The 27,522-nt window shown below is 45.2% G+C and overlaps 1 protein-coding gene across 2 annotated transcripts in view; it reads right to left on the bottom strand.

Moving 5' to 3' along the window:
- RIN3 (Ras and Rab interactor 3) overlaps nt 1–27,522 on the bottom strand; it is a 116,145-nt gene that overhangs the window by 35,984 nt on the left and 52,639 nt on the right. For both annotated transcript variants that reach the window (XM_082275440.1, XM_082275439.1), the window contains exons 2-4: nt 27,225–27,402; nt 17,259–17,373; nt 9,791–9,863 (exon numbers count right to left, since the gene is read on the bottom strand). In XM_082275440.1, the coding sequence (XP_082131566.1) occupies nt 9,791–9,863; nt 17,259–17,373; nt 27,225–27,402 (366 nt within the window). The remainder of the gene's footprint in view (nt 1–9,790; nt 9,864–17,258; nt 17,374–27,224; nt 27,403–27,522) is intronic.

Genomic DNA, 27,522 nt, shown 5'->3' with positions numbered 1-27,522 from the left:
CTTTTAACTTTCAGTCCTCTTTTTGTTTAGTGTAGCCTTGAGGACTGCTGGATTCCACTCCTTCCGGTCCCCCTGGGTTACCATTAGCAATTTCAGCATACACAGATTAACACTTTACTTCTTGGCTCAGTCAATGATCAGTCCAGGGGTATGTAGCTTTTTTTGGTGATTTAAATTTGGGATGGGAGAAGGGAATAGTGGAAAACTCCCAAATTAACTATTCACAGTGCGGAGGACTCCCACTTCTGATGATGCAGCCAGGCTGCCGTTTTACCTTGCCACTAGGTGAATTTGGATTAAGTTTCTAACCAGATGACTTGATGGACAAGATTATCTTCAGAAAACTCTCCTAGTATCCCCTCTCACTTGACACTCTGACACTTGTCCTCTTGACTATCCTACACCGGGGTGGCCCCCCTCAGGTCAGGCCCTAGACATGATCCTCTGTACTTGCAAAACGGTTTTTCAAGGGTCTCCAGTGTCTCTCCCCCTTTAGTCAGTTCTCCTGGACCTCTGGGTTCAGTTCCGTTCCTTTGATCCCCAGGCCGACTGCCTGCGACCATGTGCCACCACTATAGGGAGGAGGAGGAGGGCAGCCGCCACCCTCCCTCCGGGACCCTGCCCACCATCCAAAAACCCGCAGCAGATGTGCTCCTGGCTTTTATACAGTAGCCCAAAATGCACTGAGACAACCTATCTCTACCAATCGCCAGGACTGTATCCAAGCCTATGTATCCATTGGTCAGGTTTCTTCCCACTGTCCAACATGTCTCCCTATTGGACCAGTGTGAAAAAACCTCACTAACAGATCCTGCTCTCTGGTAGGCCGAAAGCAAAATAGATTGCCTGCTGCTCCTCTGATAGGCAGACAGAGGCAAAAACTATACTCTCTCACTAGCACCTACCTAGGAGGGTGCTACAGTAGTATAAAATTAAAAACCCAGTGGTGATTAAATATCACCAAAAGAAACCTCTGTCTCACAAAAAAAATTATATATATATATATATATATATATATATATATATATATATATATATATATATATATATATATACAGTGGGTACGGAAAGTATTCAGACCCCCTTAAATTTTTCACTCTTTGTTATATTGCAGCCATTTGCTAAAATCATTTAAGTTCATTCTTCTTCCTCATGAATGTACACATAGCACCCCATACTGACAGAAAAACACAGAATTGTTGACATTGTTGCAGATTTATTAAAAAAGAAAAACTGAAATATCACATGGTCCTAAGTATTCAGACCCTTTGCTGTGACACTCATATATTTAACTCAGGTGCTTTCCATTTCTTCTGATCATCCTTGAGATGGTTCTACACCTTCATTTGAGTCCAGCTGTGTTTGATTATACTGATTGGACTTGATTAGGAAAGCCACACACCTGTCTATATAAGACCTTCCAGATCACAATGCATGTCAGAGCAAATGAGAATCATGAGGTCAAAGGAACTGCCTGAAGAGCTCAGAGACAGAATTGTGGCAAGGCACAGATCTAGCCAAGGTTACAAAAAGATTTCTGCTGCACTTAAGGTTCCTAAGAGCACAGTGGCCTCCATAATCCTCAAATGGAAGATGTTTGGGACGACCAGAACCCTTCCTAGAGCTGGCCGTCCGGCCAAACTGAGCTATCGGGGGAGAAGAGCCTTGGTGAGAGAGGTAAAGAAGAACCCAAAGATCACTGTGGCTGAGCTCCAGAGATGCAGTCAGGAGATGGGAGAAAGTTGTAGAAAGTCAACCATCACTGCAGCCCTCCACCAGTCGGGGCTTTATGGCAGAGTGGCCCGACGGAAGCCTCTCCTCAGTGTAAGACACATGAAAGCCTGCATGGAGTTTGCTAAAAAACACCTGAAGGACTCCAAGATGGTGAGAAATAAGATTCTCTGGTCTGATGAGACCAAAATAGAACTTTTTGGCCTTAATTCTAAGCGGTATGTGTGGAGAAAACCAGGCACTGCTCATCACCTGTCCAATACAGTCCCAACAGTGAAGCATGGTGGTGGCAGCATCATGCTGTGGGGGTGTTTTTCAGCTGCAGGGACAGGACGACTGGTTGCAATCGAGGGAAAGATGAATGCCAAGTACAGGGATATCCTGGACAAAAACCTTCTCCAGAGTGCTCTGGACCTCAGACTGGGCCGAAGGTTTACCTTCCAACAAGACAATGACCCTAAGCACACAGCTAAAATAACGAAGGAGTGGCTTCACAACAACTCCGTGACTGTTCTTGAATGGCCCAGCCAGAGCCCTGACTTAAACCCAATTGAGCATCTCTGGAGAGACCTAAAAATGGCCGTCCACCAACGTTTACCATCCAACCTGACAGAACTGGAGAGGATCTGCAAGGAGGAATGGCAGAGGATCCCCAAATCCAGGTGTGAAAGACTTGTTGCATCTTTCCCAAAAAGACTCCTGGCTGTATTAGATCAAAAGGGGGCTTCTACTAAATACTGAGCAAAGGGTCTGAATACTTAGGACCATGTGATATTTCAGTTTTTCTTTTTTAATAAATCTGCAACAATGTCAACAATTCTGTGTTTTTCTGTCAGTATGGGGTGCTATGTGTACATTCATGAGGAAGAAGAATGAACCTAAATGATTTTAGCAAATGGCTGCAATATAACAAAGAGTGAAAAATTTAAGGGGGTCTGAATACTTTCCGTACCCACTGTATATATATATATATATATATATATATAAAAAACTATTTGGGTACAGTGTTGCATGACCGCGCAATTGTCTTTCAAAATGCGACAGCTCTGCAAGCTGGAAAAAGGGGGGGAAATTGCCCAGTATTGAAGTGGTTAAAGTGAACTTCATCCCCCCTCCTTGAGGTCAACTATTAAGGCGCATGCATAGATGGGTCCCATGGGCTTTGCAAGGCCTATAGATCTGTGCAGAGCCCGTCAAGCACATCTGCAAGTGATTTTTTTGTGCATGCGCAAAGGAAGGGAAGGTTACACACTTCCCTGGTAGCAGTCCTTGCACAGATGACCAGAAATCCTGGAGCATGCCAGGGGACCCGAGCCTTGCAGCACATCTGCACACACCCAGGGAGGCAGGAGAAAATCTTGCCTAGGCCAGAACTGAGGAGGTGCTGCTTTACAGCACAAGTAAAGCAACTACAAAACGACATTTTTTTGTAAGGGGGGGGGGGGGGGGTGGGTGAGGCAGGGCAGCTCAACATTTTGTTTAGTTGGGAGATCAATCACACACAATATGGCTGTGATCTACTCATTGTGAAATCGCTTCGTCCCTTACACGTTTCATGGAGCTGCGTCCGCTTCATCAGGGAAAAGCTATTCTACTGGTATCAGCAAAATGAAATCATTTCATAAATGAATCAGTTGTACAGAGCTTTGAAAAAATATTCAAACCCCTTGAAATCTTCCACATTTCGTCATGTTACAACCAAAAACGTAAATGTATTTTATTGGGATTATATATATGATAGCCCAAAACAAAGTGGCACATAATTGTGAAGTGGAAGGAAATTGATAAATGGTTTTCACAATTTTTTGCAAATAAATATCTGAAAAGTGTGGCGTGCGTTTGTATTCAGCCCCCTTTTCTCGGATACCCCTAACTAAAATACAGCTGTTCTGTAAAGCCCTCAGAGGTAATTTTGTAGGGCTCTGGCAGCGCTCATTCTGTTCCTCCTTGCCCAAAGGAGCAGATACCAGTCCTGCTGATGAGTAAAAGCAGAGGTGTAACTAGAACCTTCAGGGCCCCCCGGACCCCTGGCCGGGGCCATTCCCTTTAAGCCTGGGGCTCTTCCCAGTGATCCTGGGGCCCTTTACTCACGTTGCGGGGCCCTTTATTATGGTCCTGCAGCGGGACCCTTTCACAAGTTCTGCAGTGGGCCCCCTTCCTGCCATCTTGGGGCCTCCCCACGGTGGTGGAATGCCAGGGCCTGGTTGCAAGTGTGACCTGAAAGTTCACCCACTGGTGTCAGTAGTTTGATTTTAAATTGTATTTTTTATCTTTTTATTTTATTTTTTTTACAATGTCACAGACTACGACTCTGTCCATTCAGAAAAGGAAGGAGCTGGTAAATTTCATATTTACCGACCCCTTCCTGGTTCTCTATTGTAACACATCCCCTGCAGCAGTCGGCAGGAGAGGGAAGGGAGCACAGTGGTGGTGGTGGTGGTGGGGGGGCAGGGGAGCACACAGGGGCCCAGAGACAGCAGAGCACAAGTGAACTGGATAGGAGTGGCTGGGGCAGCATACAGAGGAACCAATCTCCTCCATTTTCCTCCTAAAGCTACAGGAGAAAAAGGATGACAGTGATTTCTACATGCTGCCCACGCCCCCCCCCCCCCCTTCTATTCAGGTGTACAGGGGAGCCGCAATTGCAATGGAGCCCCATGCTCCAGGGGGCCTGTGTGGCTCCCCTGTACACCTGGATAGGATAGGAGGGGGGCGGGAGCAGCATGTAGAGGAACCAATCTCCTCCATTTTCCTCCTGCAGCTACAGGAGGAAAAAGGATGAGGACAGTGATTTCTCTACATGCTGCCCCCGCCCCTCCTATCCAGGCGTACAGGGGAGCCGCACAGGTCCCCTGGAGCATGGGGCTCCATTGCAATTGCAACCCATGCAACGCCTGTAGTTACGCCCCTGGGTTATAGGCCTTCTACGGCCCCGTCCAGCTCTCCTAGAGTAACTGCCTGTCTCCTGGAATCTTCTCCATGCTCCTGAGACTGTGCAGGGGGACACAGCAAACCTTCTGGCAATGGCACGTATTGATGTGCCATCCTGGAGGAGTTGGACTGCCTGTGTAACCTCTATAGGGTCCAGGTATGCTACCAGTAGTGACCAGTGGCGGCCCGTGCATAGGGGGCGCCAGGGCGCCGCCCCCCTACCCCTAAAAAAAAAAAAAAAAAAAAAAAAATGACAAAGCGAACAAATAAAGTTTTACAAAAAAAAAATTGGGTTCGCCGGCCTCTGTAATGGAAGTGGTGGCTGGGGGGGGGGGGGGGTGGGGTTACGTCCCAGAAGAGACGCCGATCGGCTGCCTTCTGGGGGCGTAACCCGAGCGCAAGTCTTTGCGATTGGACACCCCCACTTTCTGATATCCTGGCTGTGATTGGTCCAGTCTCCAGACTGGACCAATCATCATCCAGGACATCCGATCCCCGACGTCACAATGGGGGCGGTGCCGGTGCGTGAGTCAGTCACTCACCGTCACCGCCGCTCGGAGGACGAGGGAGAAGCCGCTCACCTTCCCGCCGCCGCAGAGAGGACGGACTGGATCGAGGAGGGAAGAACCCGCCGCCGCTGCCGCCAGGTAAGTGCATTAAATTGAAGGGAGCACGCACGCTGGTCTCTGCATTGATTGGGGGGACAATGCTGTGGGCACTCTGCAATCATTGGGGGGACAATGCTGTGGGCACTCTGCAATCATTGGGGGGACAATGCTGTGGGCACTCTGCAATCATTGGGGGGACAATGCTGTGGGCACTCTGCAATCATTGGGGGGACAATGCTGTGGGCACTCTGCAATCATTGGGGGGACAATGCTGTGGGCACTCTGCAATCATGGGGGGACAATGCTGTGGGCACTCTGCAATCATGGGGGGGACAATGCTGTGGGCACTCTGCAATCATTGGGGGGACAATGCTGTGGGCACTCTGCAATCATTGGGGGGACAATGCTGTGGGCACTCTGCAATCATTGGGGGGACAATGCTGTGGGCACTCTGCAATCATTGGGGGGACAATGCTGTGGGCACTCTGCAATCATTGGGGGGACAATGCTGTGGGCACTCTGCAATCATTGGGGGGACAATGCTGTGGGCACTCTGCAATCATTGGGGGACAATGCTGTGGGCACTCTGCAATCATTGGGGGACAATGCTGTGGGCACTCGGCAATCATTGGGGGACAATGCTGTGGCGCTCTGCATTAAAAGGGGCATGCACGCTGAACTCTGCATTGTGGGGGCACAGCACAGTGTTCATTGCATTGAAGGGGGCACAGCACAGTGTTCATTGCATTGAAGGGGGCACAGCACAGTGTTCATTGCATTGAAGGGGGCACAGCACAGTGTTCATTGCATTGAAGGGGGCACAGCCAAGCCAGGGCCGGTGCTTCCACTAGGCAAACTAGGCAGCCGCCTAGGGCGCATTGCCACCTAGGGGCGCAGCCAGGAGTCGGCACTCTCTCTCCATCATGAATGATTATTGTGAGCTGAGGGGAGAGGTGGCGGTAGGGGAGGAAGAAGGGACAGAGAAAGATGCCAGGTGTCTTGGGCAGTGGCGGAACTATCAGGCCCTGGATTTCCACCACTGTTGGAGGGGCCCCAAGAGGTAGGAATGGAGCCCACCAGAGTGCTGCCTGCATGATGATCCTCTTCAGCTAGAGCTGAACGGCCTTAACCCCAGGCAGGAAGTGACTCTCTGCATTGAGCTGGTGGGCAGCCATTCATTTCCCTGGGTTGGTATTAAGCAGGGAACGGAGGAGAGCTGAACCTGAGCCAGAGCTCGGCACTGGAGGGCAGAACCTTTACTGGGGCAGAATCGACGAGGCATCGGAATGGTCTGAGGAGGTTGGTGATGAAGGACATGCTGAGCTCTCTGACTGCTGCTTTTCCCTCCACCAGGAGCCGGTTGGAGCTGTGGTGAGCACTGTGGTTCAGGAGAAGAGCGTCCTGGGAGAAGGAATCAGCAGGATCACTGTGAAGGAGGGCAGAGTGTGGGCCACTCTCTTCATACCGCCCACTCAGTGTCCCCAAAACAGGGGATCGGGGTCCCTGGGTGTTACATGGAGCATCCCTGGTATGAAAGGAAATCAGGGTCACCAGGTGTGCCATGGGGAATGGGAGTCACCAGGTGTGACATGGAGGATAGGGGTCACCGGGTGTAACAGGAGTTTGGGGTCTTCAGGTGTCCCATGAGGAATTGGGGTACCTGGGTGTGCCATGGGGGATTGGGGTCCCCAAGTGTGACACGGAGGAACATCAGGGTCCCCAGGTGTGACATGGAGGAACATCAGGGTCCCCAACTGTGACATGGAAAAACATCAGGGTCTGACATAGATGAACATTGGGGTCACTGAGTATGACAGCATGACATGGAGGAACACGGGGGTCCCTGGGTGTGACATGGAGGAACATAAGGGTCAGTGGGTATGACAGCATGACATGGAGGAATATTGGGGTCCAAGGGTGTGACATGGAAAAACATCAAAGTCCCTGGGTGTGACAAGGAGGGACATTAGGGTCCCCGAGTGTGACATGGAGGAATATCGGGGGGTCACTGGGTATGAAAGCATAACAAGGAGGAACCATCGGATTTGGGGGGGGGGGGGGCGCAAGTAGCTGGTCTTGCCTAGGGCGTAAAATAGTCTAGCACCGGCCCTGGGCACAGCACAGTGTTTATTGCATTGAAGGGGGCACAGCACAGTGTTCATTGCATTGAAGGGGGCACAGCACAGTGTTCATTGCATTGAAGGGGGCACAGCACAGTGTTCATTGCATTGAAGGGGGCACAGCACAGTGTTCATTGCATTGAAGGGGGCACAGCACAGTGTTCATTGCATTGAAGGGGGCACAGCTTCAAAGTCACGCAATTTTTTTACTGCGTTTTTTGGCGCGAAGCAATACCTATTACATTTTTCTTTTTGCGCCCCCCCAAAAAAAAATTTTGAGCACCAGCCGCCACTGGTAGTGACACTGACCCTAGCCAAATGCAAAACTAGTGAAAAAACTGTCATAAAAAGACCTGTAAAACCATTCCTGTTTTGGAGGTCATCTCAATGTTGCCCATCTAGTGCAGTGGTTCTCAACTCCGGTCCTCGGGACCCACCAACAGGCCAGGTTTGCAAGATAACTAAATTACATCACAGGTGATCTCATTTGCTGCTCAGTGATTGCAGTATTCTAGTCTGCATCCCCCAAGGTAATACTTAAAATCTGGCCTGTTAGTGGGTCCCGAGGACCGGAATTGAGAACCACTGATCTAGTGCACCTGTTAATCAGTTCCAGGTGCTTTGGTGTTAATGAAATTAACAACTCCCTCTGCTACCTAACTGACCAGATCAATATCCCAGGAGTTTAGGCCCCTTTCACACTTATGTGACGCAATTTTACCGCAATTTCGCCACGATTTTGTGGCGCGATTTTGCAAGCAATGGCAAGGCTATATGCCTCAAAACGCATTAAAATCATGGCAAAGTAGTGCAGGAACTACTTTGAAGTTGGTGCGACTTCAAAACGCACTGATATGAATGGGGCTCATTGAAAATAATGGAAAACGACTTGTCATGCGATTTTGCGGTCCAAAAGTCGCACTAGTGTGAATGGGGCCTTAATTGACTTGATGCTATAATCAAATTAAAAAGTGTTCCTTTATGTTTTTTGAGCAGTATCTATCTACACACACACACTGCTCAAAAAAAATGAAAGGAACACTTTGAAAACACATCAGATCTCAATGGGGAAAATCTCATGCTGGATATCTATACTGGTATGGATTGGGTAATGTGTTAGGAATGAAAGGATGCCACATTGTTTGATGGAGATGAAAAAAAATAATCACCCTACAGAGGGCTGAATTCAAATACACCCCAAAAATCAAAGTGAAGAAATGATGCAGCAGGCGACTCCATTTTATTTCGGAGACTGGGCCGCAGGGCAGTATTCCAGCATGAGAAGGACCCCAAACACACCTCCAAGATGACCACTGCCTTGCTAAAGAATCTGAGGGTAAAGGTGATGGACTGGCCAAGCATGTCTCCAGACCTAAACCCTATTGAACATCTGTGGGGCATCCTCAAATGGAAAATGGAGGAGCGCAAGGTCTCTAACATCCACCAGCTCTGTGATGTCGTCATGGAGGAGGGGAAGAGGACCCCAGTAGGAACCTGTGAAGCTCTGGTGAACTCCATGCCCAACAGGGTTAAGGCAGTGCTGGAAAATAATGGTGGCCGCATAAAATATTGACACTTTGGGCCCAATTTGGACATAGTCACTTAGGGGTGTACTCACTTTTGTTGCCAGCGGTTTAGACATTAATGGCTGTGTGTTACATATATATTACACACACAAAAAATCTCCTTAGGCCAGCTAACTACAATACACAATGGCCCTAGGATACAGAGAGATGCCAAATGCAGCCATCAGTAAGTTAGCTTTCCTGACGGCAGCATTGGTGGACAGATCCGGAACCCGATGAAGCAAGCACTGTTCCTCGAAACGCAGCAAACAGTTTCACCATGACTAAATCACTAGCGATAGAGGTTTGAATATGGAGGTTGCAAACAAATGAAGTAAAAAAAAAAAAAAAAATTATATATTATATATTATATTATATATATATATATATATATATATATATATATATATATATATATATATATATAATAATAATAATAATAATAATAATAATAAGTTATAACTCATAAAAATGGTCTGATACAACTTTTGCTTCCAGTTTAGTAGTGCTGCACAGGGATTTTCACTTTCCCGCTCCTGACTCCTGTGCTAATCTACCAGTTAGGTCAGGGTGGTTGAAAACTAGAAACTCCCTGTATGGCTGAGATTTTATTTCAGCAGTTGTTGAATGCAGCAATATACAAATAACCAATAAACAGAGTCTACAACTCTATACGTAATACAATCGTGGAAACACGATACAGCAAATAGGGAGGAATGTAAAAGTCACAGAAAAACAATCTAGTATTGCAACAACTCAACAGAAGGTTCTGTGGTCAGATAGGAATCCTCATGTGACCAGTCAAAGGACAGTTTTCGTTGTGGACTCTACTTACCGGCTGACACAATAGAATCCTACAAGCTTAAATATATCTTCAAAGATGAGGAAGGAGCCCTCCAAATACATCACTGCGAGGAAAAAACAAAAAAACAGAACATTTATGCATTTCAGGAGTGTAAAAATATACTTAAAGACACAGAATGAAGATCAGAAGACCCAACTACAAAACAACAATCAGAAAATGCAACCACTATAGACCACCATGCAGCACAGTTGAGACACAAACATGTAAAATTGTACTGCCCAAGCATGCATGTTTATGGCCAGACATCCATTTTTCAATGAAACCATCAGAACCAGCCTGAAAAATCCTTATTCGCTGACAGATTACCCCACAGGGAATGGGTCAGCTTGGTAATGTCTGTACAGATGGGTGGTGCCTACAGCCCGAGGATGGTCCCTTGCCTTGGTCAGATTAGAGACTTCTCAACCTGGACAAGGGTGGGGGTAATCTGTACAGCGGAGACCTAGGAGGGTCCCCTGATCTGATCAGAGATTAGTCAGCCTGTAGTGGTGTTGGTCCAGGGAAGGGGGGGGGGGGTAGAAGAGAATAGTGTCTGTACAGGTTGGTGGTGCCTATAGACCTAGGATGATAATCTCCTAGTCTGATCAGAGATTGGTCAATCTGGGGGGTGGTGGGGGGTATTTGTACAAGCTACAGGTACCCACAAACCTAGAATGCCCCCCCCCCCCCAAATATGATCAGAGATTGGTCAGCCGGAGGGGGGTTATTTGTACAGGGTGGAGGTGCCGACAGACCTAGAACGGTTCCCTGGTCTGATTAGAGATAGAAGTTGGATGGGCCTCCCCTCCCTGGTCTGATCAAAAATTGCTCAGCCCAGGGGGGGGGGGGGGATGGTTATTTGTGCAGGACTGAGGTGCCTACAGACCTACTGTAGGCTGGTCCCCTGGTCTGTTCAGAGATTAGTCAGCCTGTGGTGGTGGGGGGAAGGGGGGGGGGAATAGTGTCTGTACAGGCTGATGGTGCTAGGCTGATGGTCTCCCAGTCTGATCAGAGATTGCTCAGTCTGATTGGTCAGTCTGGGGGGTGGTGGGGGGTATTTGTTCAGGCTGAAGGTGCATACAAACCTAGAATGCCCCCCCAATATGATCAGAGATTGGTTAGCCAGAGGGGGGTAATTTGTACAGGGTGGAGGTGCCGACAGACCTACTGTAGGCTGGTCCCTTGGTCTGTTCAGAGATTAGTCAGCCTGTGGTGGCGGGGGGGGGGGGGGGGGATAGTGTCTGTACAGGCTGATGGTCTCCCAGTCTGATCAGAGATTGGTCAGTCTGGGGGGGGGGTGGGGAGTATTTGTACAGGCTGAAGGTGCATACAAACCTAGGATGCCCCCCCCCCCAACCTGATCAGAGATTGGTTAGCCGGAGGGGAGTTATTTGTACAGGATGGAGGTGCCTACAGACCTAGAAGGGTTCTCTGGTTTTAGAGAGATTGGTCAGCCCTGGGGGGGGGGGGGGTCGGAGTCTGTACAGGGTGGTGGTGCCTACAGACCCAGGATGGTCCCCTGGTCTAAACAGAGCTTGGTCAGGGGGGGCGGTTTTGTTTATACATATGGGAGGTGCCTACATAGATAGGATTGTCTCCTTGTCTGATCAGAGTTTAGTGGGAGAATCGGGGGGGGGGGGGGCCTACAAACGTAGAATGGTTCCCTAGTCTGATCAGAGTTTAGTGGGAGAATCGGGGGGGGGGGGGGAACATGCCTACAGACCTAGAATGGTTCCCTGGTCTGATCAGAGGAAGGTCAGCCTGGGGGTTTCTGTACAGGTTTGAGTGCCTACATACCTACGATGGTCCCCTGGTCCAACGGTCTTTGGTCAGATGAGCAATATTTATTGTATAGGCAAGGATAAAATGTAAAGATATATCCAAACCAAAAACAATTATTTTCAATTTTGGATACAGTGGGGGTGGGGGGGGGTGGGAGTTACAACCACAGTCAGGCAACAAGCGATATGAAAGCGTTAGAGTTAGAGAGTGAGGAATATACCATTATAGACCATTGTCATTGAACAAGTGTGCCCTTTGGAAGATTTCCAATCTGTCTCCATAATATCTCTAGGTTTTGAATTTTCCCTCACTCTTAGTCCCATGGACATGGTTTACCATGAGAAATAAAGAGGAAATCTCCAGGGGGGGAACATATACCCGTTAGAGAAATTAAGAATGTCTTTATAATCATTTATGTACAAGACTGACTGTGACTCCATTTTTTTTCTGCTTGAATACAATCTAACTGGTTTTAAATGCCCTATACTATATATGGTAATGGCTACATTTCAGAGTTTGTAAGATGAAGCTCCTTCCCCTTTAAGGAAATGGCAATAAAAACAGACATTCCTCATTGTCCTGGGGGAAGGTATAAGTCAGGATGTTTTAACTGTATATAAAATGTGCGAGCTAGCTTAAGAAGGGAGACAAGTATCAGATAAGAAGCCAACTAGGCTAGCTACTGTGTATGGAGCCCTATACCACGGGTCACAGGCGGCTAGAACCGGTGGGCGAATATCTGACAATCTCCTGTACTTGTCTCCTCGTATACAAGAATAAAAGCTTCTTTCCTTGTATCAGCTTGTGGTCTAAAGGTGATTTCCCTAACAATACCAGCAATAATCACCAGAGCGCATACATACGAGGCGTCAAGGTCTCTTATTGTGAAATGACCAGAACGGTGCATGGCCATCTTTTTTTTTCTTTGAGCTGCATGATTTTGGCAAGGCGGCCTCCATAAAACAAAGAACCCTCAAATGAAACTGGTGGACCTGAGGAATAACCTGAGGAATATCCAGTAGATAGCAGTAAGGTAACCATACCAATGGAGATGGAGTCCAGAATAACTTATTGGAAAAATCAAAGAAGAAAGCCAACACAATGTGAAGGCTCACAAACTTCACCTTTATCAGGACCTGTACTGTACATTAAATCCTTCAGGAAAGAGTGGGCTCAGGCACTCACTTCACGCTGCTTTACCCAGTAGTGGCAATATGCAGATGTGAAATCTACAAAATTTTTGAAACCTGAGTTCAGGCATTCCTGAAGGACATAAAACATTCAAGCCCCGATCAAGAGAAATTGGTAAACCCCAAAATGCGTTGAAGTTCTTATCTGGTTGATGATGTTCTACCAATTCTGGACAATCTTTGTTGGAGGGGCGCCCTTACTGCCATCTATAACAAAAAGCTGACACAAGATTTAACCTCTCCCTCGATCCAAAAAAATGGCTTTAGATGCCCTTTAACCACTTGACCTCCTGGAAGATTTCACCCCCTTAATGACCAGGCCATTTTTTGCGATATGGCACTGTTACTTTAACTGACAATTGCGCGGTCATGCAATACTGTACAGAAATAAAAAAATGCATGTATTTTTTTTCCCACCTTTGGGAGGCCATCAGGAGGCACGGTCACCTGTCATCCAGGTAGAACGGGAGGAGGGAGCATGGATGGTTGAATATACCTTGATGGGCCATTAGGAGGTCCTTTCAACTGTCATCCAGGTATAAAGTGAGGAGGCAGCATGGATGGTTGAGTATATTTTGAAAGGCCATCAGGTGGTGCTTTCACCAGTCACCCAGCTATAACGGGAATAGGTAGCATTGATGTGTGAGCATCCCTTCATGGGCTATCATCTGTCATTTAGGAAAAAAATCGAGGAGGCACCATGGATGGTTGAGTATATTTTGAAAGGCCATCAGGTGGTGCTTTCACCAATCACCCAGCTATAACAGGAATAGGTAGCATTGAGGTGTGTGCATACCTTGAGGGGCTATCAGGAGGGGCTTTCATCTTTCACTCAGGTACAGTGGCGGGACAAGGTCATCCAGCGACCAGGGCAAGGATGCCAAACTGGGCCCCCCCCCCTTCCCTTAGGGTCAAGGCGCCCCCACCATCCCTGCAATAAACCATTGCGCCCAGGGCAACTGCCCCCTCCTGCCCACCCCTGCTCAGGTATAAAGTAAGGAGGGAACATCGATGGTTCAGTATACCTTGATTGGCCATCAGGAGGTCCTTTTAACTGTCATCCAGGTATAAAGTGAGGAGGCAACATGGATGGTTGAGTATACCTTGATGGGCCATCAGGTGGTGCTTTCACCGGTTACCAAGCTATAACGGGAGTAGGTAGCATGGATGGGTCCGCATACCTTGAGGGGCTATCAGGGGGTGCTTTCATCTGTCATTTAGGTATAATGTGAGGAGGGAGCATGGATGATTGAGTATGCCTTGATGGGCCATCAGAAGGTCCTTTCAACTGCCATCCAGGTATAAAGTGAGAAGGCAGCATGGATGGTTGAGTATACCTTGATGGGCCATCAGGTGGTGCTTTCACCAGTCACGCTAGAACGGTTATAGGTAGCATTGATGTGTGCGCATACCTTGAGGGGCTATCAGGAGGGGCTTTCATCTCTCACTCAGGTATAAAGTGAGGAGGGAGCATGGATGGTGGAGTATACCTTGATGGGCCATCAGGAGGTCCTTTAAACTGTCATCCAGGTATAAAGCGAGGAGGCAGACTGAATGGGTAAGTATCTTTGGGTGGCCATCAGGAGCTGCGGTTATCTGTGTATAAAGTGAGAAGGCAGCATGTGTGGGTGAGTATACCTTAAGAGGGCCATCAGGAGGTGCTGTCACCTGTAATCCAGGTCTAATATGAGGAGGGAGCATGGATGGTGGAGTATACCTTCATGGGCCATCAGGAAGTGCTTTCGCTTGTCATCCAGGTATAATGTGAGGAGGGAGCATGGATGACAAGCCTACCTTTGGGAGGCCATCAGGAGGCACGGTCACCTATCATCCAGGTATATTGTGAGGAGGGAACATGGATGGGTAAATATAGCTTGATGGACCATCAGGAGGTGTTTTCACATTTACTACAAATAGGCCAACTCACGTTGTCTATTTAATATTTGGATTATCTTATAAGAGTACCAGTCTGGTGCCCACCAACTGCTAAAGAATGCTCTACTCTCCAGTAAAGCCAAGACAGTTTTTGTAACTTCCTCCCCCCAGTAGCTATAAATCAACAGCCCCTCCCTCCTTATACTAAATTACACAGATTTTTGAAGGGCTTTCCCTCCAAAGTCCACACCACAATACTAGGACCATACAAATGCTAGGACATTTGCATTCCTTTTTTTTTTTTTTTGGAAGTCCAATAATGTACTTATATAAAAAGGGGGGTAAAAAAAAAAAAAAAAAAAAAAAAAAAAAGGGAAAAACAAAACAAAAAAGGAGATACCACTTGAAGTCCAGGAGATTTATAAATAGCAAGTGGTTAACCAGACATCACTTTGGTCTCTGACCATTTCTGTAGCTCTCAGAGCTTTTTGTATAGTTAAGCAATAAAACCTGACATAAATTCTAAACTCTCACCACACCACCCAAATAAAAAAAAAAAAAAAAAAAATTGCACATTGTTACTTATGAATACAATATGTCAGTTGACCTCGGGTGACTAAACTTTTTACATTTAAATGTATTTAGCAACATTAAGAAAAAAATCTGTAATTTTGCAAGACAAAATTCAACACTCATAAAAAATGGAACCCGTCAGTTCACTAGAAAATGAAGTCATTGTGGAAGGGATTTTCACCAGTTCCTCGCTAATGAACAGAAGTTTCAGAAATGAGCACAATTTCCTGATGTCTGCAGGCGTCTTTGTAGATCCTGCTGCAATGCCACTAAAGGCCAGTTGGTGGTGCTCTAGCCTTGACACAATCTAGAGAGGCTCACTAGGCAGTGGATGATGGTAATGGGGACAGTTCTTCTAAACACACATTTATAGTAAAAGGGGAATTCCAGTTTACGTCACGCTGTTTTTAAACAATGCAAAAAAGTGCCAGGACTACCACAATTCAAAGAGAACCCTGCCTGAAAGCACATGGCCACTCATGCTGCATCCCCTCATTCCCCGAGCTTTAATAATATGTGCTACAGAAATTAAACAGAAATTTAAAAACATCTCCCAGTGAAAAGGGTCACATAGAATTTGAATTAAACATTTTAGGGTTAAAAAAATAAAAAAATAGGGTCCACTTTTTTTTTTTTTAGAAAAAAAAAAAAAAATGTACAGTAAACCCCCCTCCATTGCGGGGGTTACGTTCCGGACCCAGCCGCGAAAAGTGAAAATCCGTGAAATAGAAAAACCCTATTAAAATGCATTGTAGGCATGTTTATTTTACTGTCACTGTACGTGTAAAAGCATTTTAAAGGTCTTTAAACACACTTTTAAAACAATAGAAACTCATTTAAACACATAAAAGATACTGAGAGACATAGCAAGAGCTATGGAAAACACAAAAATATTTAATCTTCAATGATTTATATAGTAAAACAACATTACAGAAAAAAAAAAAAAAAAAAACGCAATATACCGGGACTGCAAAAACTGAACCGCGATGGGGGGGGGGGGGGGGGGGAGGGTTTACTGTATAATCATTATTCTGTTACACAGCATTTATTTTTTTTCTGTTTTATTCAGTGCTACAATTACAAATACACACATCAATCATAATGTTCCATATAAATGAATAGAGAGAAAAAAAACACACACACACATGCAAAAAAGGGTCCATATCCATCCATTTCTGTTAGTCACAGGCAGTGTCATTCCCCTCCAGCCTGTCTTAATAAGAGGGAGGTGAAGCCTTCATCAATCTACATGCAATATTCTGCCCCCATTGTGTTTAGCTGGTTAGTGGGCATGGATGATGAGGGAGGAAGTGGGCTGTCATTTACCACTGTGTATACACCCACATGTGTGACTCTATAGTCACATGGGCTTCTCAGATGTGATAGGGAGGAAATGCTCAGCATAGAAACTCACTGAAAACTGAGCATGTGCAGAGTTGCCACCACAGCTGCAAAATCCCTGGCTGAATTGAGGACAGAAGGGGGAGGCAGAGCAGCAGGATCAACCAGGTATTTTGCAGAATACAGAAAACAAATCTCAGCGAGTATGAACAGCATGTAAGTCCCGGGTCACACTAAGGCGACCTGTGAGGCGACCTGGTCGCCTCACAGGTCGCCGTAGGTCGCCTCCCATAGGGAAGCTGCGGACCCGTTCTAATAGGAGCGACACAAGTCGCTCCGACTTAGAAAAAGGGTCCAGAGCTTCTTTGGGGCGACCAGGAGACGACCGCCATAGACTTCAATGTTATGAAGTCCGTGGCGGCCGCTCTGAGGTCGCGGCGCGCTGCTCGCACCGCGACCTTGGAGGTCGCGGTGCGAAGTAGCGTCGCTCATATGTGAACGGGCACTTATACACCATTTATTCATCGTTTTTTTAGGATGTGGGTTTAGTGACACTTAGTGCATTTAAATATAGTAAACATGTTCATGAAATTGGCATGCAATCCTATGCAGTATATTCCCACAATGCATTGCACCTTCTTGTTGGCTTTCCATGCACAGGTGTCAGTACAATGGAAGGGACTGTAGAGGTCACCTACTTGTTTTCTCTTCCCGGATGTTGTAACGCAGGACGTCAGCGGGGTCCCTGTGCTCGGAGAAGCGGACCCAGAGGACCATGCACTTGGCTTCCACATCGCGAGTGACTAAGAAGACCTGGAAGACATGAATATTGTCAGCCACATTTACCAGACTTTGTTCTCGGACAGCATTTTTACAAGTATATATATATATATATATATATATATATATATATATATATATATATATATATATATATATATATGTATATGTGTGTGTGTGTGTGTGTGTGTGTGTGTGTGTTTATATATATATATATATATTATACACACACACACATTATATATATATATATATATATATATATATTACACACACACATATATATATATTTATTTATTTCTTTTAGCAGAGACCCTAGTGAATAATATGGCGGTCGGTGCAATTTATTATGCCACACGGTTTTTTGAGCAGCGGTCTTTCAAACACAATTTTGTGGGGAAAAAAAATACACTTTAATGAACAAAAAAAAAAAAAAAAAAAAAGCAAAAAGCATAATAATAATAATATATACCCCATTTTTTTTTGTATAATATGAAAGATGATGTTATGTCGAGTAAATAGATACCAAACATGTTACTCTTTAAAATTGCGCGCACTTGTGAAATGATGACAAAAATGACGGTACTTAATCTCTATAGGCGATGCTTTGATAATGTCTACAGTTTGCTCATTTAGAGCTACAGAGGAGGTATACTGCTAGAATTATTGCTCTCACTCAGACGTTTGTGGCGATGCCCCACTTGTGTGGTGCAAACACCGTTTACTTATGTGGGCACGACTTGCGCATCTGATTGCTTCAGTGTATGAGCGCAAGCGGACAGGAAAGTGCTTTAAACATTTTTTTTTTAATTTTTTTTTTTTTGCACTTTTTTAAAAAAATTTATAGAATTATTGCTCTTGCTCAGATGTTAGTAGCGATACCTCACAAGAGTGCAAACACCCTTTACACATTTGGGCGTACCTTACATATGCATTCACTGCTGAACATTAGCACACAGCAACAGGACGCTTGAAAAAAAATGTATTTTATTTTACACTGTCACTTTAAAAAAATAAAATTTGATCACAAATTTGAAACACTTTAATTGCTATCACAAAGAATGACTTGTAAAATTAATACAGCATGACAGGTCCTCTTTATGGAGAGATCTGGAGTCTAAAAGACCCCCAAATCGCTCCTCTACCCTTAAAAAGGCAAATTGTGCAGAAGAGGAACACGAGACTGCGTGTGAAAGCGTATTTCGCCAAAAAAATGCGTAAATACATACAGGGGAAAAAAAAACATCTGAAACAGTAGATGCTTAAACAGGAGTATCATGTGCAAGAGGCCTTATGAAGAGACCCCAAATCTCTCCTTTTCCCCTTAGCCCCCGTTCACACTAAGGCGACCTGTGAGGCGACCTGGTCGCCTCACAGGTTGCCGCAGGTCGCCTTCCATAGGGAAACTGCGGACCCGTTCTAATAGGAGCGACACAAGTCGCTCCGACTTAGAAAAAGGGTCCGGAGCTTCTTTGGGGCGACCAGGAGGCGACCGCCATAGACTTCAATGTTATGAAGTCCGTGGCGGCCGCTTCGAGGTCGCGGCGCGCTGCTCGCACCGCAACCTCGGAGGTCGCCCCTGGAAGTAGCGTCGCCTGCATGTGAACGGGGACTTAGCCCCCGTTCACACTGGGGCGACCTGTGAGGCGACCTGGTCGCCTCACAGGTCGCCGCAGGTCGCCTCCCATAGGGAAGCTGCGGACCCGTTCTGATAGGAGCGACACAAGTCGCTCTGACTCAGAAAAAGGGTCCGGAGCTTCTTTGGGGCGACCAGGAGGCGACCGCCATAGACTTCAATGTTACAAAGTCCGTGGCGGCCGCTCCGAGGTAGCGGCGCGCTGCTCGCACCGCGACCTCGGAGGTCGCGGTGCGAAGTAGCGTCGCCCCAGTGTGAATGGGGGCTTAAAGTAAAAAAATAAAGTTTTATATTTTGCTTTAGAAAAAAACAAAAAAAAAAAACAAACACACAAAGATGATGTTTACATGGCCTGAGAACCGGAAGTGATGTCATAGGTCATAGAGAGGAGTGTTAACCATTTTGCTAACGCCTTTGGTTCCCGGACTCCCTGCCTGCTCTGTATTTAATAAAGCTGAAATTTAATCTGCGAATATGTTGCCTTCCCTGGTTTGCTCCTCCCCCCTCATGAACACCCATGCGATCCGATTCTGGTGTGGACCAAAAAAAGGGTCCTGTGTGAGTTGAGTCCGAATCCGATGCAAATTCAGCCATACAATCTGTATACAATCTGTATGGCTGAATTTGCATCGCACAGACATCGCATGTGATTTGCAGAGCAGTGCGCTACGGATCACATGCGATGTCTGTCATTGCACATACGTGAACCGGCTTTCAGTCCGAATGCAATCAGTGGGAGGAGTTATGCAAATATCAAAATGCCTTAATAGGTGGATGCTAGTCTAGAGGAGTGGGCGTTCCCAGACAGGCTAGGCTGCATTTGCATAAAGACCGCCCTAGGTGAGACCCACATGTGATGCGAAGTCTACATGATTGTCAGAACTGAAATCCAATAAATGAATGAATAAATGGATGTCACTGAACAGGGACAGTCAGGCTAGGAAGAAAAAGTGCTACATGATGCTGGACGTCCTGCCAGGAAAGCAGCCAATCAGACAGACCTGTGTCCGATTGGCTGCATTAGAGGACAGAGGAGAGATTTGGGGTCTAACAGATCCCAGATCTTTCCATAAAGAGGACCGGTCACGATCCATGCTGTGACAAGAGATGTTCATCACTTGTAAAGGCAATAAAATTAATAAAAAAATAAATAAATAATAATAATAATAATAATAATAATAATAATAATAATAAAATTAAATAAAATGTGTATAAAATAATAATAGTAGTAATAATAAAAATTTGTATAAATGAAAAAAAAAATTTAACGCACAAATACGAACGCATACGTTACTCCCGCACGCACGGTGATCGCACCACACGTGAGGTATTGTCGCTAACGTTAGAGCGAGAGCAATAATTCTAGCATTATTGAGAATTTTAAGCACCGCAGTTTGCCGCCATTCCACAGGCAGACGCAACTTTTAAAGTGTGACATGTTAAGTATCTATTTACTTGGCGTAACATCAGTTTTCACAATAAACAAAATAAAAAAATTGTATTATTTATTTATTTTTTTAAATTCATTAACCGGTTCCAGACCACCCGCTGCAGTTTTACTGAGGCAGGCAGCCCCTCCTGCGCGAACCGACGTAGCCCTACGTCGGTCGTGCGCCTGCAGCTAGTGGGCGAGCATGTGCCACCAGAGGCACGCTCCTGCCCCCACTCGGAAGCGGGGACTCTGATGCACGGGGCTGCGATTGCCGCCTGACACCCGCGATCGTTCCGCGCTGAGAGAGAAGAACGGTCAGCTGTTGTAAAAAACACAGCTGACCGTTCTCTCTGGAATGATCACAGAGCTCCTGTGATCCTTCCATATAGGATCACATGTCTCTATGATCATCTCACAAATCCCTCCCCCCATACACAGTTAGAATCACTCCCCTGGGCTCACATTTAACCCCTAGAACACCCTTAGGTTAATCCCTTCCCTGCCAGTGTCATTTTTACAGTAACAGTGCATATTTCTAGCACTGATTACTGTAGTAATGTCACTGCTCCCCCCCAAAAGTGTAAAAAATGTCAGTTAGGGGTCCGATCTGTCCGCCGCAATGTCGCAGTCCTGATAAAAAAAAAAAAAATCGCAGATTGCCGCCATTGCTAGTAAAAAAAAAAAAAAAAATAATGACAAATCTTTCCCCTAGTTTGCAGACGGGATAACTTTTGCGCAAACCAATCAACATACGCTTATTGCGATTTTTTTTTTACCAAAACTATGTAGCAGAAAATAAATTGGCCTAAAAAGTAAAATTTTGATGTTTACATTTTTATTATTGGGAATGTTATATAGCAGAATGTGAAAATATTGGGGGGGTTTTTTTCAGATTTGTTGCTCTTTTTTTTTTGTTTATAGCGCAAAAAAATAAAAATCGCACAGGTGATCGAATACCACCAGAAGAAAGCTCCATTTGTGGGGAAAAGAAAAAAAAAAAAGGGGGAAAATTTTTTTTTTTTTTGAGTACAGCGTCGCACGACCGCGCAATTGTCAGTTAAAGTAACGCAGTGCTGAACTGCAAAAAATGGCCTGGTCATTAAGGAAGCAAATCCTTCCGGTCCAGAAGTGGTTAAAGTGTATTTTTTTCCCAAACAAATTGCGTTTGAAAATACCATGCGATATAAAAAAAAAAAATGCAACACCCACTATTTTATTCTGTAGGGCCTCCGCTAAAAAAAAAAAAAAAATCTATCTAATGTTTGGGGGTTCTAAGTAATTTTCTAGCAAATAAAGGTAGATTTTTTTTTTTATATGTAGGAGCGAAGTAGTTAATAAAAAGTAAACAAATGATCTGAGCTGCCCACAGTGACCAATGAGATTCCTCCTTAAGGTTTCTTGTAAGGCATTGAAATGAAGTGAAACTCCACCTTCTGCCCGGACGCAAATCCCCCGATGGTGGATCTATAGAGGACACATCTGGAAATGAAGGCTGTGGGTGGAAGACAATTCCTCACATTCCTTCCAAGGAAAACCTCATATTAAAAAGGAATTATCCGACACAATGCCGGGGATCCAGGGCACCCTGCAGGAAGCAGCCCCTCCCCCCTCCCTCCACAAACAATGTCCTTAAAGCAGTGTTTAAAGTGGTTGTAAACCTCAGACATGAAATATGAGCAAAGCATTTCCCTCTATAGTGTGTACTTGTATCAGTCCAGAGCACTAAGGGTCATTTCTGTCTGCTGCCTCCTTCCTCCGCTATCAGCATGAGTCACTTCTGACAAGTTTTCTGACACCAAGAGAAAAATGGTGACAGGGGAGGGAGCCCCAGCACACAGCCTGTGATTTACAGCCTCAGTTCTGTTCCTGTGTGCTGTGTAAAGGGTAAAGGGGGGTCTCCCTTCCCTCCAATCAGCTCTCAGAGCTCACCTCACTGATGTAACTTCAGCTCCCCGCCCCCTGCTTTTCAGAGCTGAGAGATCCTTTGTAAATTCTGCAGTTTAAATGGATGTAGAGAAGACTGCAGATAAAACATGTACAACTTATGCAGGAGGATTGGTTTCATCTGTGTGTCACCTGAGGCCAGTCACTTCACTGGGTATATCCACTTGACCTCTGGAAGATTTACCCCCTTGATGAGGCCATTTTTTTTGCGATATGGCACTGCTTTACTTTAACCCATTCATGCCTAAGCCTTTTTCTGACACATGTTTACAAGTTAAAAATCAGTATTTTTTTTTTTTACTAGATAATAACTTAGAACCCCCAAACATTATATTCTAATATATATATATATATATATATATATATATATATATATATATATATATATATATAATAAATGATATTCTATTATATATATATAAATAAATGATATTCTATTATATATATATATAAATAAATGATATTCTATTATATATATATATATATATATAGTGGGTACGGAAAGTATTCAGACCCCCTTAAATTTTTCACTCTTTGTTATATTGCAGCCATTTGCTAAAATCATTTAAGTTCATTCTTCTTCCTCATGAATGTACACATAGCACCCCATACTGACAGAAAAACACAGAATTGTTGACATTGTTGCAGATTTATTAAAAAAGAATAACTGAAATATCACATGGTCCTAAGTATTCAGACCCTTTGCTGTGACACTCATATATTTAACTCAGGTGCTTTCCATTTCTTCTGATCATCCTTGAGATGGTTCTACACCTTCATTTGAGTCCAGCTGTGTTTGATGATACTGATTGGACTTGATTAGGAAAGCCACACACCTGTCTATATAAGACCTTCCAGATCACAATGCATGTCAGAGCAAATGAGAATCATGAGGTCAAAGGAACTGCCTGAAGAGCTCAGAGACAGAATTGTGGCAAGGCACAGATCTGGCCAAGGTTACAAAAAGATTTCTGCTGCACTTAAGGTTCCTAAGAGCACAGTGGCCTCCATAATCCTCAAATGGAAGACGTTTGGGACGACCAGAACCCTTCCTAGAGCTGGCAGTCTGGCCAAACAGAGCTATCGGGGGAGAAGAGTCTTGGTGAGAGAGGTAAAGAAGAACCCAAAGATCACTGTGGCTGAGCTCCAGAGATGCAGTCAGGAAATGGGAGAATGTTGTAGAAAGTCAACCATCACTGCAGCCCTCCACCAGTCGGGGCTTTATGGCAGAGTGGCCCGACGGAAGCCTCTCCTCAGTGTAAGACACATGAAAGCCCGCATGGAGTTTGCTAAAAAACACCTGAAGGACTCCCAAGATGGTGAGAAATAAGATTCTTTGGTCTGATGAGACCAAAATAGAACTTTTTGGCCTTAATTCTAAGCGGTATGTGTGGAGAAAACCAGGCACTGCTCATCACCTGTCCAATACAGTCCCAACAGTGAAGCATGGTGGTGGCAGCATCATGCTGTGGGGGTGTTTTTCAGCTGCAGGGACAGGACGACTGGTTGCAATCGAGGGAAAGATGAATGCGGCCAAGTACAGGGATATCCTGGACAAAAACCTTCTCCAGAGTGCTCTGGACCTCAGACTGGGCCGAAGGTTTACCTTCCAACAAGACAATGACCCTAAAGCCCCGTACACACGTACCGATCGTCGGCATACAAATGTTCGTCTTTTCTCCCCGGGATGTCGGTGTCTGTTGAAAAGTGCAAAGACAGCACAAGGACAGCACAAGAATTTTGTCTGCAGACTTCAGCTGACTGCAGAAGTGATGTCATGTGATGGTTAACTTTCCCTGTGTTTTTAATTTTCTGAGCATGCCCAGTCTTGCAAATCTGCGGTCTGTCGGCCGAATTCTGTACTGACAGGCGAACAATCGTCCGTTCTGGTGTCCGCAGACAAAAATTTTCATGTTTGCACGAAAGACTTTTGTCCGCGGATTGTGCGCAGACATCTGTCGGAGGCACCATACTAACACGCGTACAATCGGCAGATCTTTCGTCCGCCGACGTTTGTATGCCGACGATCGGTACGTGTGTACGGGCCTTTAGCACACAGCTAAAATAATGAAGGAGTGGCTTCACAACAACTCCGTGACTGTTCTTGAATGGCCCAGCCAGAGCCCTGACTTAAACCCAATTGAGCATCTCTGGAGAGACCTAAAAATGGCTGTCCACCAACGTTTACCATCCAACCTGACAGAACTGGAGAGGATCTGCAAGGAGGAATGGCAGAGGATCCCCAAATCCAGGTGTGAAAGACTTGTTGCATCTTTCCCAAAAAGACTCCTGGCTGTATTAGATCAAAAGGGGGCTTCTACTAAATACTGAGCAAAGGGTCTGAATACTTAGGACCATGTGATATTTCCGTTTTTCTTTTTTAATAAATCTGCAACAATGTCAACAATTCTGTGTTTTTCTGTCAGTATGGGGTGCTATGTGTACATTCATGAGGAAGAAGAATGAACTTAAATGGTTTTAGCAAATGGCTGCAATATAACAAAGAGTGAAAAATTTAAGGGGGTCTGAATACTTTCCGTACCCACTGTATATAAAAAAAAAATGATATTCTATATATATATATATATATATATATATATATATATATATATATATATATATATATATATATATATATATATATATATATATATATATATATATATATATATATATATATAATTTTTTAGCAGGAGACCCTAGAGGGGAAAAAAAAAAAAAAATGATGTTTATTGCAATATTTTAGGTCACACTGTATTTGCGCAGCGGTCTTTCTAATGAAATTTTTTTGGAAGAAATACACTCAAATAAAAAAAAAAAAAGAAAAAAAAACCCAGCAACGTTAGCCCAATGTTATTGCATAATGTGAAAGATGATGTTTTACTGAGTAAATAGATACCCCAACATGTCACGCTTTCAAATTGCGCACACTCGTGAAATGACGACAAACTACGGTACCTAAAAATCTCCATAGGCGGCGCTTTAAACTTTTAAGGATTACCAGTTTAGAGAGGAAATCTTGTTCTCGCTCTAATGATCTCAGCGATACCTCACATGTGTTTTTAACACCGTTTACATATGCAGGCGTGACTTCTGCTCACGAGCACGGAGGGACGGGGCGCTTTCATTTTTCTTTTTTTTTTACTATTTATTTTTTACACTGTCCCTTAAATATTAATTTTTTTTTTTTGGTCACTTTTATTGCTGTCACAAGGAATGTAAACATCTCAAAGGGATTAACTGACAATTCCGCAGTCATGCACTGTCACTGTATAATGACACCTTCTGGTTATCAAAGGGTTAACAGTGTGCAGGGTCACAGATGGGGGGGGGGGGGGGGCGCGCTCCCGCCCCCACTAGGCAGTGGGGATGCCGATCCATGGGACCAGCGGCCACGATTGCCGCCAGGCACCTGCAATCGCTCCCCACTGAGAGAGAAGGACGGGCAGCTGTTGTAAACACAGCTGACCGTTCTCCCTGGAATGATCACAGAGCGCCTGTGATCCTTCTATATAGGAACACAGGTCTCTATGATCATTTCACAAGCCACGCCCCCATACAGTTAGAAAATACCCCCTAGGCTCACAATTAACTCTCTATCATCCCTAGTATAACCCCTTCCCTGACAGTGTCAATATTACAGTAACAGTGCATATTTTTAGCACCGATTATTGTAGTAATGTCACTGGTCCCCCCAAAAGTGTCAGTTAGGGGGTCCGATCTGTCCCCCGTAGTCCCACAAAATCACAGATCACCGCCATTACTACTAATAAATAAAAATGACATAAATCTTTCCCATAGTTAGTAGACGCGATAACTTTTGCGCAAACCAATCAAAATATGCTTATTGTGATTTTCTTTTACCAAAAATATGTAGCAGAAATACAAATTGGCCTAAATGTATGAAAAATGTAGATTTTAATATTTTTTTGGGGAATGTTATATAGCAGAATGTAAAAAATAGTTGCTGTTTTTTTTCCAGAATTCATCGCACAGGTGAACAAATACCACCAAAAGAAAGCTCTATTTGTGGGGAGAAAAAAAAAAAAAAAAGGACACCAATTTTGTGTACAGCTTCGCACAACCATGCAATTTTCCGTTAAAGTAACGCAGTGCCGTATCGCAAAAAAAATGCCCTGGTCAATAAGGGGGCAAATCCTTCCGGTCCAGAACTGGATAACTCAGTTTTGTCTTTTAGATTTAGCGGGAATTCTGTGAGTTATGTTGTATTTGGGTCTGCTAATCTGCCAATACTGATTTTATTGTATTTTTAGCGAATTATAGCTTTAACATTTTCTTGGGGGGGGGGGGGCACTATCTGGTAGTCTGTACGGGGCCCCGCAATTTCCATAAGCAGCCCTGATGGTGTGCCTAGCCAGTGTTTGTGTACTGTGGGGGGGGGGGGTGCTTTTACTAGGGGAAGGCATGGATCTTGCTTTGCAGAGACACAGGATCAATGCCTTCCCTCCTGACAGAACGGCGAACTGCCTCATTTTAGATCACCAATTCTGGCTCTCTAATGATTGGCGGGTGCCAGCAGGCACGGAGTCCACGGTACCCATAAATCAGCTCCCCCTACATCCAATCATGCGCTCCCCCGACTCGGAAGTGTCGGATCACCTACTGGGGGGGGGCACCAGTCCTCTTGTAGGGGGCCCGAGCACACAGGGGGGCCCACACAGGGAGGGGGATTAGTGATGGACAACAATTGCAGAACTCTTCCTCCAGCAGCTGAAAACTGACTCTCCCTGATGCCACATACTAGGTACGTGATCCGCGCAGAGCGGCCACCCTGCTGCAGGATATGTACGGTGGGGGGGGGGGGGGCGTAAAGTGGTTAAAAAAGCAGACAGACCAAGCACATCCACCTACCCCAGGTGTCTCTTCAATGAGTATGGACGCCGCTTGCTTCGGGCTCATGCACAGCTGCAGCCATACCGGGCAGGTTTTAATGAGTCGGTCCAAAATGCTGAGGCCAGATGATGGCGGGCGGCCGTTCGGAACCGGATTGGAGCAACGCGGAACCTCAGGGACTCCGACATCTGTGGAGCTGAAAAAGTGCGAGAATTAATACAAGAAATCAGACTTCATCTCCAACACATTACAATATTCCCGGGGGACGCTCTGCGGATAAAATATCAAAATCGGAGAAAACGTCCAGAATGCGCCA

The sequence above is a fragment of the Pelophylax lessonae genome (genome assembly GCF_965119305.1).
Source record: "Pelophylax lessonae genome assembly, chromosome: 13".
Classification (NCBI taxonomy): Eukaryota; Metazoa; Chordata; class Amphibia; order Anura; family Ranidae; genus Pelophylax; species Pelophylax lessonae.
This window is presented reverse-complemented; position numbering and strand designations above follow the sequence as displayed.